This window comes from Loxodonta africana, chromosome 15 (genome assembly GCF_030014295.1).
Source record: "Loxodonta africana isolate mLoxAfr1 chromosome 15, mLoxAfr1.hap2, whole genome shotgun sequence".
Lineage (NCBI taxonomy): Eukaryota > Metazoa > Chordata > Mammalia > Proboscidea > Elephantidae > Loxodonta > Loxodonta africana.
In genome coordinates this window covers 25,462,130-25,477,646 of record NC_087356.1, presented here as the reverse complement: position 1 = coordinate 25,477,646, position 15,517 = coordinate 25,462,130, and the positions used below count along the sequence as shown (strand labels likewise).

Sequence of the window (15,517 nt, the reverse complement as noted above, 5' to 3'; positions counted from 1 at the left end):
TTGCTCCTCATCAGTTTGGGGTTCTGGGAAACTAGGCCATCGCTGAGAGAGGCAGCTTCTTGCTCTACTTGCAGGCGAATGGGAAGAAGCTTGGGTAATTCTCCATCTGCTACCCATCACCATGGAAACTGATGGAAGAAGAGGGAGGTGGGAGGAGGCAGCCCTTGCAAGGATGTGGGCAGTTCTCTCCCTCTCTCCTTCTCCATTAGTGACTGGTCCCATGGGACATTGCTTCTCTGCCTTTCATGGTTCAAACCTCAGAATATATTTATCAAGAACACTTATATGGTACTCCCTATACACCAGAGACTATCCTAAGTGCTTTACAAGTATTACCTTAAATAATCCTCATGAGGTAAGTACTATTCTTTCTTTCATTTTACAGATGAGGAAACTGAGGCACAGAGAAGGTAAATAGCTGCCCAAAGTCACATAGAGAGTAAGTGGCAGAGCCAGGATTCAAACCCAGGGAGCCTGCCTGGCTCCAGAGTCTGTGCCCTTAAACACTACATTGTGCTGCCTCTCCGGAGCAGTCTGGTATGGAACCTGTGCCTATAAGCCAGGCCGTGCCTTCAGGGAGTTGGCACTTCAAGATAGAATGTCAGGGTTCCAGAAGAGTATGACCAGAGGGTGAAGCCCCTCATTGGCCTAGTAGGGATCCCACATGAGCTAGGCAGTTGACCAGCCAGCTGGGATTCACTACCTTTGAAGCCGTATTCCCACATGTTCAACCTCAGTGCTGAGTGTGAGGGACTTCAGAATTAAAAAAAATATATGACAGCAGAGGACAGAACTAGGGCCATTGAGTGAAGGTAATGAAGAGGTAGATTTCAACTTAAGTAGCCCTTCTGACATTGGACAAGAGTGGAATAGGCTGCCTCCCTAAGCATGGAGTTGACCACCTTCTAGGTATAAAAAAAATAAATAAATAAGAATTCTTACTTTGGGTGGGAGGATGGAATGAATAACTTCTAAGGCCTATTTGGAGCCCTGGTGGCACAGTGTTTAAGAGCTATGGCTGCTAACCAAAAGGTCAGCAGTTGGAATCCACCAGCTGCTTCTTGAAAACCCTGTAGAGCAGCTCTACTCTGTCGTATAGGGTTGCTATGAGTTGGCGTTGGCTCAACAGCAATGTGTTTGGTTTTAATTTTTTTAAGGCCTATTTAAGGACTCCTGGTTGGCACAATAGTTAAGCACTTGGCTGCTAACTGAAAGGTCGGTGGTTGGAACCCACCAGCCACTCTGCAGAGAAAAGACCTGGTGAGCTGCTGCTGTAAGAATTTCAGCCTAGGAACCTTTTGGGGCAGTTCTACATTATCATATAGGGTCGCTATGAGTCAGAATCAACTTGAAGGCACTCAAGAACAACAAAAACAAAGGCCTATCCCAATTCAAAGCTTCAGTCACACAGGATTATCTTTGCTGGGGTGTGGAGTCATCTTTATAAGCTAAAAATGGAACCTTCCATTGGACATGTGTCTTGGATGAAAAGGGTGTGGAAAGTGAGTGTTCTTGCCTCCTCCTCTTCACAGAGTGATAGGTACACCTGGGGAAGGTTGCCTGGCTGACCTCAAGAAGTCTCGTAGGAGGCATTTGTTACCCTGATGAATTTAACACACTTCAGGATCCATCCCACATCCTTGTGATTTCATAAACCTCATGAATTCATAAACCTGCTTTTGTCAACAAGCTAAATTGGATCCTTTAGTTTTCAGTAAAAAAACAACTACCCCAAAAAACTGGAACATCGAAACTTTATACAATCAGAGCAGTTCCCAGTTAATAAGCAGGCTTACATGGGAAATCAAATATTCATTAGAATGCTAATGCACTAATGTAGAGTGCAAAACTCCTGAATCACTACTGGGAGTATACTTAAAAACCGCCCTCTCTTTCTGTAGGGGGACCTATCCAGGAAGCCAAATCATGGCCAATAATATCTGAGTATAGATATGTGGGAGTAAATAGAATGTACCATTAGATGAGCATGGAATTAGAAACCAAGGGAATTGATTAGATCGATGAATGTTTGTAGTATCATTCTAAAATCACCTGATATATACATACATCTCTTGCCCTAAGATTTCAAGTTTATTGTCTGCAACCGCCTGCATCCTCTCTTCCCCATGGAATCTTGACAATGGGGCAGACCCTCCAAGTCCGTTGGGGAAAGCAGTGTAGCCCCTGCACAGGGCCTGGGTGTGCACTATCAACATTGTCACCCACCTCCTCATTCTGGGTGTCCTGGACTGACGATCCCCACTGTGAAGGGTTGTGCTCTTCTCTAGGCCTGTTCCTTCATCTTGTCAGGCCATGTTCAAATGCACTGGCTTAGAAGTCAGCCTATTTCTGGCTATGGAAAATTTTTCAAACACACAGAAAAATGCAAGAAACAGTATAATAGACACCCACTACTTTGATTTCACAAATACTAACAGCCTTTTTGCTTTAGATCTTTTTCTTTTAAAGAAATAGATAAGAGTCGAAGTTCCCTTTGGAGCCCATTCTGATTTCCTCCTCCTTCACTTCCCAGAAATAATTACAACTAGAAGTTAGTCTGTATTACAGGTGACTTTTCAGGCCTCTGTATTCATTTTTTTTTTAAATTGTGTTTTAAGTGAAGTTTACAAATCAAGTCAGTCTCTCATACAAAAATTTGTATATACCTTGCTACGTATTCCTAGCTGCTCTCCCCATAATGAGACACCCCGCTCCTCCTATCCACCTTGTATTTCCCATGTCCATTCAATCAGCTCATATCCCCCTCTGCCTTCTCATCTCCCTTCTAGACAGGAGCTGCCCACATAGTCTCCTGTGTCTACTTGAGCCAAGAAGCTCACTCCTCACCAGTATCATTTTCTGTCTTATAGTCCAGTCCAATCACTGACTGAAGAGTTGGCTTTGGGAATAGTTCCAGTCTTGAGCTAACAGAAGGTCTGGGGATCAAGACCTCTGGGGTCCTTCTAGTCTCAGTCAAACCATCAAGCCTGGTCTTTTTATGAAAATTTGGTCTACAGGCCTCTGTATTGTGTTGTTCTTAAGATTTAGCACTCATTAGCTTTTTCATTATAGTTCTATATCAGGAAATAAGCTACTAATACCTCTTTCCATGTTAATGGTGCCTGCCCAGCAAATGGGGGGTTATTTCTCCTGTAGGAGGAAAGAGCAAATGTGGCTCAGTTTTAGATGTTTGTGGTTCTAAGTTCTTCTCCCTGACTCCCCACTCTCCTGACACACGCATGCATGCACTCGTGCACACACACGACCTGAGGGCCCTCTCTCTTTGCCACAGGTGTCTGCACTGTCCAGTGCCGGGGGAGTGGAGAACCTCATCCTTCTGGAGCAGGAGAAGCACCGGCCCCACGAGGTGGGCTCTGTGCAGTGGGCAGGGAGTACCTTTGGGCCTATGCAGAAGAGCCGGCTGGGGGAGCATGAGTTTGAGGCCCTCATGAGGATGCTGGACAACCTGGTGAGTCTCCTGCCATTGTCCTTCCAGACCAGTCTGTTGAGGCTTAGCCCCCTAGAGCCAGTCAGTAGGAGGCTTTATGTAGGTGGACATGAGTTAAGATGTTGAAGCCTCATTGATTGGCAATTTGATTTAGAATTTGTGGTCATTCTAATAGTAGTTAAGTTTTCTTAAATGATGGCCTTTGCCCCTTTTTCTTAGAGCTGTGGATGTCATCATACCTCAGAGTGCTAGGAGAAGGGGTAAGGAGATATTGGCAGGTATTAGAGGTAGAATTGAGTAAATATCAGAAACAAAGAGCATCTCTTATATTGTGATTTAGTTCACTCCCCTTCTGTAGTTTGTTCAACCTTGCTTCCTAATATCATGACTTTAACACAGAAAAACACATAATACCACTAATTTCCTTATCCCTGTATATCCATGGTAATGATAGTCTATTGTAATAAGTAATGCATCAATCAGTCATGTAAGCAGTTAATTGGTATGTGTTAGGAATACTCTAGTCCTTTAACAGATATAAGAGAATTTGAAGACATTCTTCCTTCTTCTAGAGGCTAACAGTTTAGTTGATGATATGAGATATAAACAGGAGACAATTTGGGAAAAGGAGGAAAGCATATACAATGAAGAGCTAATTGCAGGAAGAGACTATGACTTTAGAGTACTCAGAAAAGTGAAAGATGAAACCTACCTTTGTAACGTTTTTTGTATCTTATGAATGTTTTCCCCATCCTCATGGCTACCGCCTTGGGCCCTTTTTACTGTGTCTAAATCATTACAATAATTTTCTCCCTGTCTCCAGTTCCTTTAAACCATCTCCCCCTTATTAACAAGGTGACCACGAGGGTCATTTTATAATGATGAAGGATACAATCCACGGTGAAAATACAACTCATTAACATTTGTGTGCTGAGTACTCAATGTCTAAATAAAGCACCAGGATCAATGGTTTCTTGTAGAAATTCTTTGAAACCTTTAAGAAACAGACAATTCCTATGCTATTAAAACTGTTTTAGAGAATACCAACCTGAACAATTATAACACTTTTAGACCAACCAACTTTGAACGTTGCATGAAAACTAGCAAATAGTATCTGGCAAGATGTTAGAATAATAAAACACAGTAATCAAATGAAGGTTCATTTCTGGTATTCAAGAATGGCTCAATATTATAAATCTTTTAAATATATTTCACAATATTAACAAGCCAAAGGATAAAAACCTTTTGATCATCTTAATGAATACCAAAAGGTACTTGATATAAATTCATCATCAAATTATAAAAATAAAAAAAACTGCTGTTAAATAGAACAGAAGAATACCTATTTAACATGATTAAAATGACTTTTTTTTCAAAACAAGAGCCAGTATCATGACGAAACTCTGGAAGTATTTCCATTAATCTCTGAAGCAAAACCATGATTCCTGCTCTCGGCACAATTATTATTCTTGGAATTCAAGCCGGTACAGTCTGGGGTAAGAATAGGGGCATAAATATTAGAAGAAAGGCCTGGTGATCTCATTCCAAAATCAGCCATTGGAAATCCTGTGGAGGCCAGTTATACTGTGACACATATGGCGTCACTGTGAGTCAGTGTCAACTTGACAACAACGTTTTTTTTAAAAAACTAAATACTGAAAAAAAAGAAGAAATTACGTTCTTTACAGATAATATGGTTACATATCCATAAAGTCCAAAAAAATCAACTGAATTATATTAGAAATATTAAAATATTAGAAATCTAATAAATATTAGAAATGGTAAGGTAGCTGATTATTAAAATACATGTGGAAATCACTAGCTTTCTTGTATCTTAACATAATCCACTTAGAAAATATAGTAGTGGGAGGAAATAATCCCATTTGCAAATAAGGAAAAATAATAAATTAGCAGAATCGTATAAAGAAAAGTGTAGAATTTACCAAGGGACAGCAGAGATAACCTGAAACCAGTGAAAAGGTATAACTTATTCTTGGTTAGAAAGTCCCAATAGGTAAAGAGGTTTCTTTCCCCTCTCCCCCAGTTAATCTATAAATAAACTCAATGTAATTCCCTCAAAAATGAGGATGAGAATAAGGACTTAACAAAATATTCTTCCAGGGGAAATTCAGAATGGCTCGAAAATCCTGTAGAAGAGTAATTAGGGATACTTGGTCCACTACAAGGTGAAGTGGTATAAAGCTTTAGTCATTAAACAGTATAGCACTAGTGAAGAATGGACAGGCAGATCATTGGGCCAGCTTAGAGAATCCAGAAATAGTTTCAAGAATATATGAGAATTTAGCATATGACATAGACTATTAGCCATTTGGGAAATAAAACTAAGCTGGATTGCTACCTCATTCCTTTCAATGAGATACATTCTTAATTTCTCAAAAGTTTAAACATAAAAGTGAAGTCATATAGGTATTAAAAAACATAAATTAATACTTTTGATAATTTTGTGTGGGGGAAGACCTTGTCAAGCATGGCAGGAAAGTGTGCAATCATGGTGACAAATACTGACAAATATGATTACGTTGAAAAGTTCAAAATTTACATTTCTATAAACCACTCTTTCTGCCCCCTCCCCCCCCCGTAAACAAGGTTAACAGGCAATGTATGGGAGGAAAATATTTGCAACATCTGTGACAGTCAAAAGATTAATATCCTTAATATACAAAGAGATACCACAAATCAGTGTGAAAAAAGATGAACATCTCAATAGAAAGACAATGAACATAAAACATTTATAAAGGAGGAGATTCAGGTGGCCATTAAATAGAATTTAAAATATCCAATTTTACTAATAATCAAAAAAAAAGAGAAAAATAAATAGACAATTTTACTTTTAATCCACCCAGTTGCAAAATATATATTTTTTAAAAAGCTGGACAGTATTCGATATGGTACAGGGGAAAGGGAACAGGGAGCTCAGACACCATTTGTAGAAATGTAAATGAGCTCAACATTTTGAGAAGATGGATGCGATAAATATATAAAAACTTATAGTGTATACCCTTTGAGCCAGTAATTTTAACTCTAGGAATTTATCCCAAGGAGAGGCTGATTCAATCGGCTAAAGAAAAACGTGTAAATATACTCATTTCCGGTTGATTTATAATATTAACGAAGTGTCCATTGGTAGGATATTGATTAGATAAACTATGATATATCCATTCATTGGAACACTATGCTGTTTAAAGGCTGCTATATGTTTTTTTATATGTTTATATGGAAACCCTGGTGGTGTAGTGGTTAAGGGCTACAGCTGCTAACCAAAGGGTCAGCAGTTCGAATCCACCAGGCGCTCCTTGGACACTCTATGGGGGCAGTTCTACTCTGTCCTATAAGGCCGCTATGAGTTGGAATTGACTCAACAGCAATGGGTTTTTGGTTTATATGTTTATACGGATTCAAACATACCAACAACCATGAAGATGGCACAGGACTGGGCAACATTTGATTTTGTTATACGTAAGGTTGCCTTGAGTTGGAGTCAATTTGATGGCTGTTAACAACAGTTTTTTTTAACACCAACGTGTGTTTATAGGTTCAATAACATGGAAAAAAAATCTCCAAAACACAATGAAGAGCTGGAAAAGCAGCTTATGTAGTAGGGTACCACTTATGTACACTTGTGTATATATTTGCATACATGTACACATATATTTATGCCTAGAGAGGTGACTGGAAGGATTTTTAATGGTTGTCTCTGGAGGTGAGATTTTGCATAAAACTCACTTTTTTCTTTATGCTTTTCAGTATTGCTTAATTTTTCTACATAAGTCTGTATTTTCTTTATAATCAGAAAAAAATTCCTTAATGCTATTTTAATTAAAAAAATAAATAAATGGTGAAGAAGACAAGCAGAACAAAGTGTACTCCAGCTGCTGCCAAGCTTCCTGCACACACGCTGTCACTGAGCCATCACTGCCTCTCTGGAGACAGGCATGTTCTTGAGTCAGATTTTGGGGTTACAAAAGGAAGATAGTTAAGAAGCTTGGGAGGTGAGGAAGGGAGGGGGTGACCATTAGAATAAGCTGGGAAGCTTTAAAAAACGCTGTAGCCCAGGCCACACCTTTTAATCCCCACGTCTGGGGTGGGACCCTGGAATCATAGTTTTTAAAGCCTCCCAGGTGATTCTAATGTGCAGCCCAACCTGAGAGCCACTGAGCCAGATGAGGCGGTGGACCTCTGTTTGGGTTAGGGGCTCTGTCTTGCTGGCTTTTGAGGTTCCAGGGGTTTCCTTAGCCCTGCTAGGAGGACTTGTGATGGACATGGAGGAAGGGAGGGATTGGGGGACTGTGTTAGTTCCCTAGTGTTACCCTAACAGAAATATCACACGTGGGTGACTTTAAAGAACAGAAATTTAATTTCTGACACTTTTGGAGGCTAAAAGTCCAAATCAGGGTCTCAACCCTGTTGATCCTTTCCTTATCGGTAGCCCCAGGTGTTCCTTGGCTTGTAGATGGTCCTCACATATCATCTGTCTTCCCCCTGTGTGTGTGTCTCTGTGGCAATTCTGCCCTTTTTTATAACTCAGAAAGGATAAGGTTTAGGATCTACCCTAAGATTGTGTGTTTCCAAACAGGATCACATCCACAGGTAGAAGGTCAGAAATTCAACACATATTTTGGGGTCCACAATTCAATCCATAACGGAGACCAAGGGGAGGGAATAATTCTGAAATATACCAGAGGAGCTATGAGGCCTAGGTTGTATTCGGGAGATTCCAGTTTAAATTGAGTCATTTAAATGGAAGGGAGCGATGTGTGTGTGCTGTGTGTGCACACGTCAAACCATTTCCCCCACTATCAGGGGCATTATTCTTGTCCTTTTTAGGGTTACAGAACAGGCTACACATACCGTCACCCCTTTGTTCAAGAGAAGACCAAACACAAAAGCGAGGTGGAGATCCCCGCCACAGTCACAGCCTTTGTGTTTGAGGAGGACGGCACCCCAGTGCCTGCCCTACGGCAGCATGCCCAGAAACAGCAGAAGGAGAAGACCCGCTGGCTCAACACCCCCAACACCTACCTGCGGGTCAACGTGGCTGACGAGGTCCAGAGGAGCATGGGCAGCCCTCGGCCCAAGACTACAGTAAGGAGAGGGGACCGGGAGGCTCCTGCTGGGAAAGTCCAGGACAGATGGGGTGGAGAGGGAGACTTAGGCTACATTTTGTGGTGTTAAGCAGCTTTAAAAGAACAGAGCAAATCTTGCCTGACTCTGGGTTAGTACGGTTTCCTCTTAGAGCTATCTGTTGGTTATCTGGGAGCAGCTGCTCATGCCTACTGAGCCTTTGGCCACCTATTTCTTGAACCTCTGCTATGAGCTTTTGGGTCTGAGGAGATTTCTCCAGAGGAGGGCTGGACCAGGTCTCTCCCAGCAGTACAAAACCCAGGAGCAGTTAGTTTCTGCTTCTTGCTTCCACATTCAGAGAGGGCTTCTGGGAAATTCAATGGCTGCAGTTGAGCATTTGGATAGCACATCTCATGTAAACCTAGGAATTGGGCAGGATATTCATTTCTGTTAAGTTATATTTTTCTGCCTCCCTACCTCCTTCTCTCTTTCTCCCTTGTCCTCCCTTCTTCCGTCCCTCTCTCCTGTCTCTATCTCTTTACTTCCTTCCCTCCTATCCACCCCTTCTCCCTCTCTGTCTTACATGTGCCCTGATTCTCAATACAAGTTTTTATTTACATAAAAGTGACTGACAGCTGGAGTTCTTGTGTAGTTCAAATGGTTAATGTGCTTGGCTGTGTGGTGCAAATGGTTAATGTGCTTGGTTGCTAACCGAAAGGTTGGAGGTTTGAATCCACCCAGAGGAGTCTGAAAGAAAGACCTGGTGATCTACTTCCAAAAAATCAGCCCTTGAAAATCCTATGGAGCATAGTTCTACTCTGACACACATGAGATTGCCGCGGGTCAGAATCAACTCAATAGCAGCTGGTTAGCTGGAAACCAATAGAATAGCTCTTCATAAAAAATGAAGCCCTGCAGGCTCAAACCAATGAGTTATCTACTACTGAAGCACAAGAGGTTGCCTGTCTGTCAAAGCTGGTTACCAAGGTCTGATCCCTGTTCTCTGGTGTTCTTCATGGCTGACCATTGATTGGCCTGAGGACCTTCTCTGGCAGATTAAGTTACTTGTTGCCCATTTCTGCTCTGGAAATCAGACATCAAAGAGGCCCAAGAGGAGAGAACATCTCTGTGTAGGCTTCTGACCTTCCATGTCTGTCGGTGGGTCCAGGGCTCATAGGGTGACCACTGAGGGAATATGTGGGCCTTGCTCCAGTTCCTTACCCAGCTGACATTGTGTTTGTTCAGTGGATGAAGGCTGACGAGGTGGAGAAATCCAGCAGTGGCATGCCCATACGGATCGAAAACCCAAACCAATTTGTGCCTCTCTATACCGACCCCCAAGAAGTGCTGGACATGCGGAACAAGGTGAGTGGGTCTGCTCACCCCACTGTCCCTTCTATCACAGGGGGTGGCTCACGTCCTGCAAACATGAGCTCAGTTTCCAGGATTTGCCTGACTTACCAACATCCCAGATACCTCATGTGGGAAGTAAACCACCATTTTTTAATCCTGTTCCAAGCACTGTGCTTATGTAGTCCTATATAATCCTCTTACTTATGGGGGTGATTGCTTTACACATTAGATGTGTCCTTAAGACCTGCCCAAGAAGCCCTGGTGGTGCAGTGCTTAAAGTGATCAACTGCTAACTGAAAGGTCAGCAGTTTGAAACCAACAGTGGCTCCATAGGAGAAAGATATGGCTGTGTGCTTCTGTAGACATTTACAGCCTCGGAAACCCTATGGGATCGCTGTGAATCAGAATCAACTGAAAACTTGTCTACACATTGAATTTTTATTAATTTGGTGCTGTTTTCCTTTTGGCTTATTTTCAAGATTGCCAAAGTCCTTTATATTTATTTCGGGACTTTTGCCTTACAGTTCACTCACTTATATTTCTAAGGTTACTTAAAAAACTTAAGTTGCAGCAAATCACTGCCAATAGGCCCCAAAGCTCACAGAACAGTGCTTCAGTGTGTGGTCCAAGGACCCCTTACAGCGCTTGTTTAAAATGCAGATTCCTGGGCCATGCCCTCCAGAGATTCAGATTCAGTAAACATGGGGTGGCCCCAGTAATCTTTTTTTAAACGAATTATTTGGGGCTTCTTAAAAAAGGCATATTAAAATTTGAGAGCCACTCCCTCAGGCATCTAATCTGCCTAGCTTCACTCTTTACCTCTTACAATTAATTACCTTCTCAGAGTTCATGAAAGTCTGATGTTTATATAAACTTCTCATTCACTCTGAAACAGACACGGAGACATCTTAGAGTAGACTTATTGTGTCAGAAATAGTGGAGACAGGCTTCCACGTGTTGGATGGCCTTTCTCAGCCACAGTCATTAGCGCAGTGGACAGTACCATGCCCCGGGAACACCCCGCTCCCAGCTCCACACTCTGACACTGAACAACCAGCTCACTCTCCCCTTACCCTCTCTGCACAGATTCGAGAACAAAATCGGCAGGACGTGAAGTCAGCGGGGCCTCAGTCCCAGCTCCTAGCAAGTGTCATCGCTGAGAAGAGCCGGAGCCCGGTACAGCAGACGCCACCCCTGTCTGGAGGGGACACATGCTTGCCTTCTGGGTCTGCAGTGGCAGGAGCTGGGCAGCAGGACCCCTGAGTCCTCGTGCCTATTTTCCCCTGTGTTCTTGCTGCAAAACAGAGGTCCACCTGACAGGGGTATTGTGAGGACCAAGGACAATGTCTAATTGCCCCCTTTGGGCACTAGGCAAGGGAGCAATAGCCCAGCCAGCCCATGGAATGATGCTGGCTTCCATGCCCCCTTCCACCACGGAACTCCACTTTGCCTGATATTGGTATTCTGCAAAGTGGAGAATCACAGGACTTGTGGCTGCTGGCTCCCAGGTGCTCCTGGCTTGCCCCGCCCTGCGTGTTTCTGACCTCTGTGTGTGGAAATGGCATCAAGTCATAGTTCTGGGAAGATGCCCATGCAGTCACAGAGACAGGCATACATATAAGGGCCCATGCTCCAACAGGATAGGAAGGGGCCGTTGCCAAGACAAAAAAAAAAAAAAGACAAACCCACATAGAATTAGAAAGTAGGAAGTCATTGTTTTCATGCTTGGAATAGAACAGTGTTGGTCTGGTGCTTAGCAAAAGGGGTGAAAATCAGAACCCTAGCTTGTGTTTGAAATAATTATTGCTACTCACTGGCAACAGGCATAGTATTTTCCTTAGCAGTAAAAAGGAAAAAAATACAGGGAAATGTTTCTCTTTGCAGAGCAGGTTGAGATCAGGCTGCAGCCCACAAGGTGGGTGCCCATAAGCAGGAGAAGTATGAAAATTCTATCACTGCACCCACCTCCACCCCACTTCATCTCCACCAAGATGGTGAACACACTGACTAAGCAACAGGGTTAGGGGTAGAAATAGGAGATAAGAGTTCAGCACAATGAGCAAACATGTTAAAAACTCTACTGTTTAGACCAAGTGCCCTCTTTGGAGTCCCTCTTCTTGGGATCCTGGTCTTGAATTCTCCCTCTATGCAGCTGATTCATTAAGATAAGCTGCTGCCACCCTTTTGGAAGGAATCCGTGGACCCCTCATCAGAAGGCCTGGCAGACAGGGCAAGGAGGCCTGGAGGGCACGGTGGAGGCCTGATGCTCAGACTTCAGGGAGAGGGAGGCTCACCTCTCCTTGGGATCCATTTGCCGTCCCTCAGCCTCAGAACAGTGGCTTCTGAAAGGCTAAGATGAGAATACTAAATTAGGCAAAAGGGCTCTGGAATCTGAATTTTCATCTCTGTCTCGGACTAGAGGGGGAAAACAATCCCTTAAAGCTTATAAAAGGTCTAGCTCACCAGCTGCCCATACCTACCTTTCGCAAAGATGGCGAAAAAGTCATATTGCTGATGTTCCCTCAGGGACCTGCAGCACAGGCAGGTTGGAGATTCCCAGTTCAGGACCTTTGCCTTCTTGTCATCCATGACCGTGTGTGAAACAGGACTGACAGTTCCCACTGACTCCGCTGTTTGTTTTACTTATGATTTAATGCCGTGTGTTGTGGCCTGCACTGCTGTTGGGGGGTGGGCAGGGGCAATGGTGGGGTGTGGCTGGCATGAAGCTTGCTTTAGCCAATGCTATGCTTGCTGGCCTTTGGCTGATGACTTTGGACCACCGACTGTATTTGGGTAGTGATTGATGGCTTAGCAATGTCCATAGAAGGGATTGCAATAAAGGTGTGTCTTCCTTCTGCTTGGGAGCATCTTTTGGTTTTATTTCAGGGGCAGAGGGTGGACCCTTGCGTTTATAGGCAGTTGCAAAGAATCTGGGGGTGAGGTAGCTATGGGGAGGAGTGAACAACCCCTACCCCAAGGCCCTGAGCTATTTCCAAGGAGCTGCATGCTGTGCTGTCCTAGCAAGACCACTGGCAGCCACGTGAGTCTGAAAGGAAGCTGGGCCTGGGCTCCACCCATGGCCTTCCGAGAGCGACATGCACTCTGTGGTTAACTTTCAGTCTACAGAGAGCCAGCTGATGTCCAAGGGCGATGTGGATACCAAAGACGATTCAGAGGAGATGATGCCCAACCCCTTCAGCCAACTCACTGACCAGGAGCTGGAGGAGTACAAGAAAGAGGTGGAGAGGAAGAAACTAGAGCTTGATGGTAAATAACCTGGGGCGGGGGGCACCATTCCTTCAGGATTCTCCCAGGATAGAGAGGGGAGGGAAGGAGCACCCAGAGAGGGAGCAGAGGAAGGCAGCAGATACTGATGTGGCCACCATCTTCCTGGGTGGCCTGAGGGGACAGCCTCTCTGAGCCTCAGTGTTCTTAGTTGTCAGCACCTAAGGTGTTTCATCTGTCTTATTTGCCAGGATGGTTTCAGTTTTTGCCTGTTGCCTGAATGTAATTATTCATAGTGCCCCTTTCAGTCTCAAAAGTGTCCTATAAAATGAGACAGAAGTATCCCAAAAGTAGACAATAAATCACACACTCACCCTTCCAATCAATAGCTACATGGTAGGCGTGTCCTGAAAATAAAACAGGACAATACATGTTCGCACATTTAGAAAAGTTAAACAAAGCCGTACAGAAAACGAGGCCCCGAGAACATAATGTGGCCACACAGTGCGGCAGAGAGGCAGTATTAGCACCATGTCTCTCAGTTATGGTTAGCGTGCTTTCCTCTAAACTGGAACTTCTGCTGGCCACTCAGTGTCTTCGCTAGGGTTGAGATCCTGCTTTCACTCTTAGGCCACACACTCAAACTCATGCCTGACCCACTGTTCTTAAAAAAAAAAGTTCGATCTTGCTTTTCAACTCAGCTTTCACCAGTGTTTTGTTTCACAGTATACAGAACACTCTAGGCATCCTGGGTTTTCCTAGAATGCCCGGTACATCCACCATTCACTGTAGATCGTAAAACTGAGAAGTTCAAACAGGGCTGGAACTATAAATGTGGTACATACTCAAGGAACACCACATCTATTGCAATTCTTGTACATTTGTTCAACATCTGTGGAGAATACGAAGGTAAGGAAGACACAGTGCCTGCCTTCAAGGAGCCTAAACTCTTGTTAGGGTGCTGGGAGATACATATATAAGCCAGTGGATGACTAAGAGCTCAGGTAACTCAGGAAAGGGAGAGGTTCTGGTGGGCCAGGGTAGGTGGTTTGGCAAGAGGGGTGAGAGGATGGGGAGGATGAGACTGGAGTTGGTCCCTTAAAAATCAGCTGGGTTGAAAGGAATGGGAGGAGTTATCAGGGCAAGAGGAGAGGCCTGAACAAAAACAGAGGAGAGAATGTATGCAGGGAAGGGAGCCCAGGAAGGGCCCAGCCCATGGAGCAGAAGGTGCTTGTAAATAGAGTTGGATGGATGGACCTTCTTTCTAACTTAGCATTGATGGTATTGTATAATGTGGCGGTAATGTGTGTTGCTGCCATTTTCCAGAAGTGGAGATGCCAATTGCTTTAGAGGAAATGAAGAGATCATAAGGGGCCCGCCCCATTGCCCTCTTGAATGTACCCAGCAGTCTGGCCTCAGAGGGATAGGTCCAGCCTGCTCACTGGACACTGGTTCTTGACTCTAACCAGCTCTGCTTGCAAAAGAGATAGGTCCCATATGCCAAACACTCCAGCAACACTTTCTCCCTGTTTTTGCTAAGGAACTGTGTCGTTAGTTCATCAAACTATTGGAATGTAGTGGTTTAGCAGCCAGGTTAAAAAATAACCCCCTTTGCTAATCAAGGTGTGTGTTTATTGTTTGTTGCTAAGTCTACTAAATGTAAATACATGTCACGCCTTCTATTCTAGCCATGTGTAGTAGGGCTGAGTAACATATGATCTTTAATAACAGAGTCTTTTTCTTTTAACAACTGAGTTTATCCATTTATATTTATTGATACGACAGATCTACCTGGCTTTAGTTCTTTGTCTTATTTTATACCATGCTACCTTTGAGTGGGGAGAATCCTTTTGTTTGGTTATATTAATAGGACATTCTGGGCTGCAAACTTTGAACCCTACCCATCCTAGCCTCTTTCCATTTAAAAGGTCTGATTTACTCCATTGTGCAACTGGCCCTCCCAGTTGGACTCTTCTCAAAAGTGATTTCAAACCTGTTTTTCTCTTTAGACCACAGGCTTTCTCTTCTTCCCCACCCTTTCCCTCCTTTACTCCTTGCAACTTGGTTTAAGCACAGCCTTGTCTTTTAGAAGAGGCTAGTGATTTCTAGTGGGGTAGGGGTGGAGGTAGAGGAACCTAGAGCCCTTTCCGCCCAGCAGTGCAGGTGGAATACACTCGGAATTCTGTATTCTTGGGTGTGTGGCTGTTAAGCCTTGGTGGGTCAGTCTAGGACTTTTGCAACTGATTCCACAGTCTTCCAGAACCATTCCCTGGGCCACACCTTGAAACCTGAGGAAAATAGTGTCATAATATTGGTAATTAAAACTTTTTAAAGAGATTCCTGGGGAATAGCCTCCTTACATTCAATTTCCCTTGGCAGCCACTCCTTGCCAGAGGCCCTAGATACATT

General features: G+C 43.6%; 1 protein-coding gene across 1 annotated transcript in view; it reads left to right on the top strand.

The window, feature by feature from the left end:
- ADD2 (adducin 2) overlaps positions 1-15,517 on the top strand; it is a 55,625-nt gene that overhangs the window by 27,645 nt on the left and 12,463 nt on the right. Inside the window, exons 9-13 of the mRNA XM_064268699.1 lie at positions 3,293-3,469; positions 8,294-8,551; positions 9,776-9,895; positions 10,970-11,059; positions 13,003-13,150. Coding sequence (XP_064124769.1) covers positions 3,293-3,469; positions 8,294-8,551; positions 9,776-9,895; positions 10,970-11,059; positions 13,003-13,150 — 793 coding nt within the window. The remainder of the gene's footprint in view (positions 1-3,292; positions 3,470-8,293; positions 8,552-9,775; positions 9,896-10,969; positions 11,060-13,002; positions 13,151-15,517) is intronic.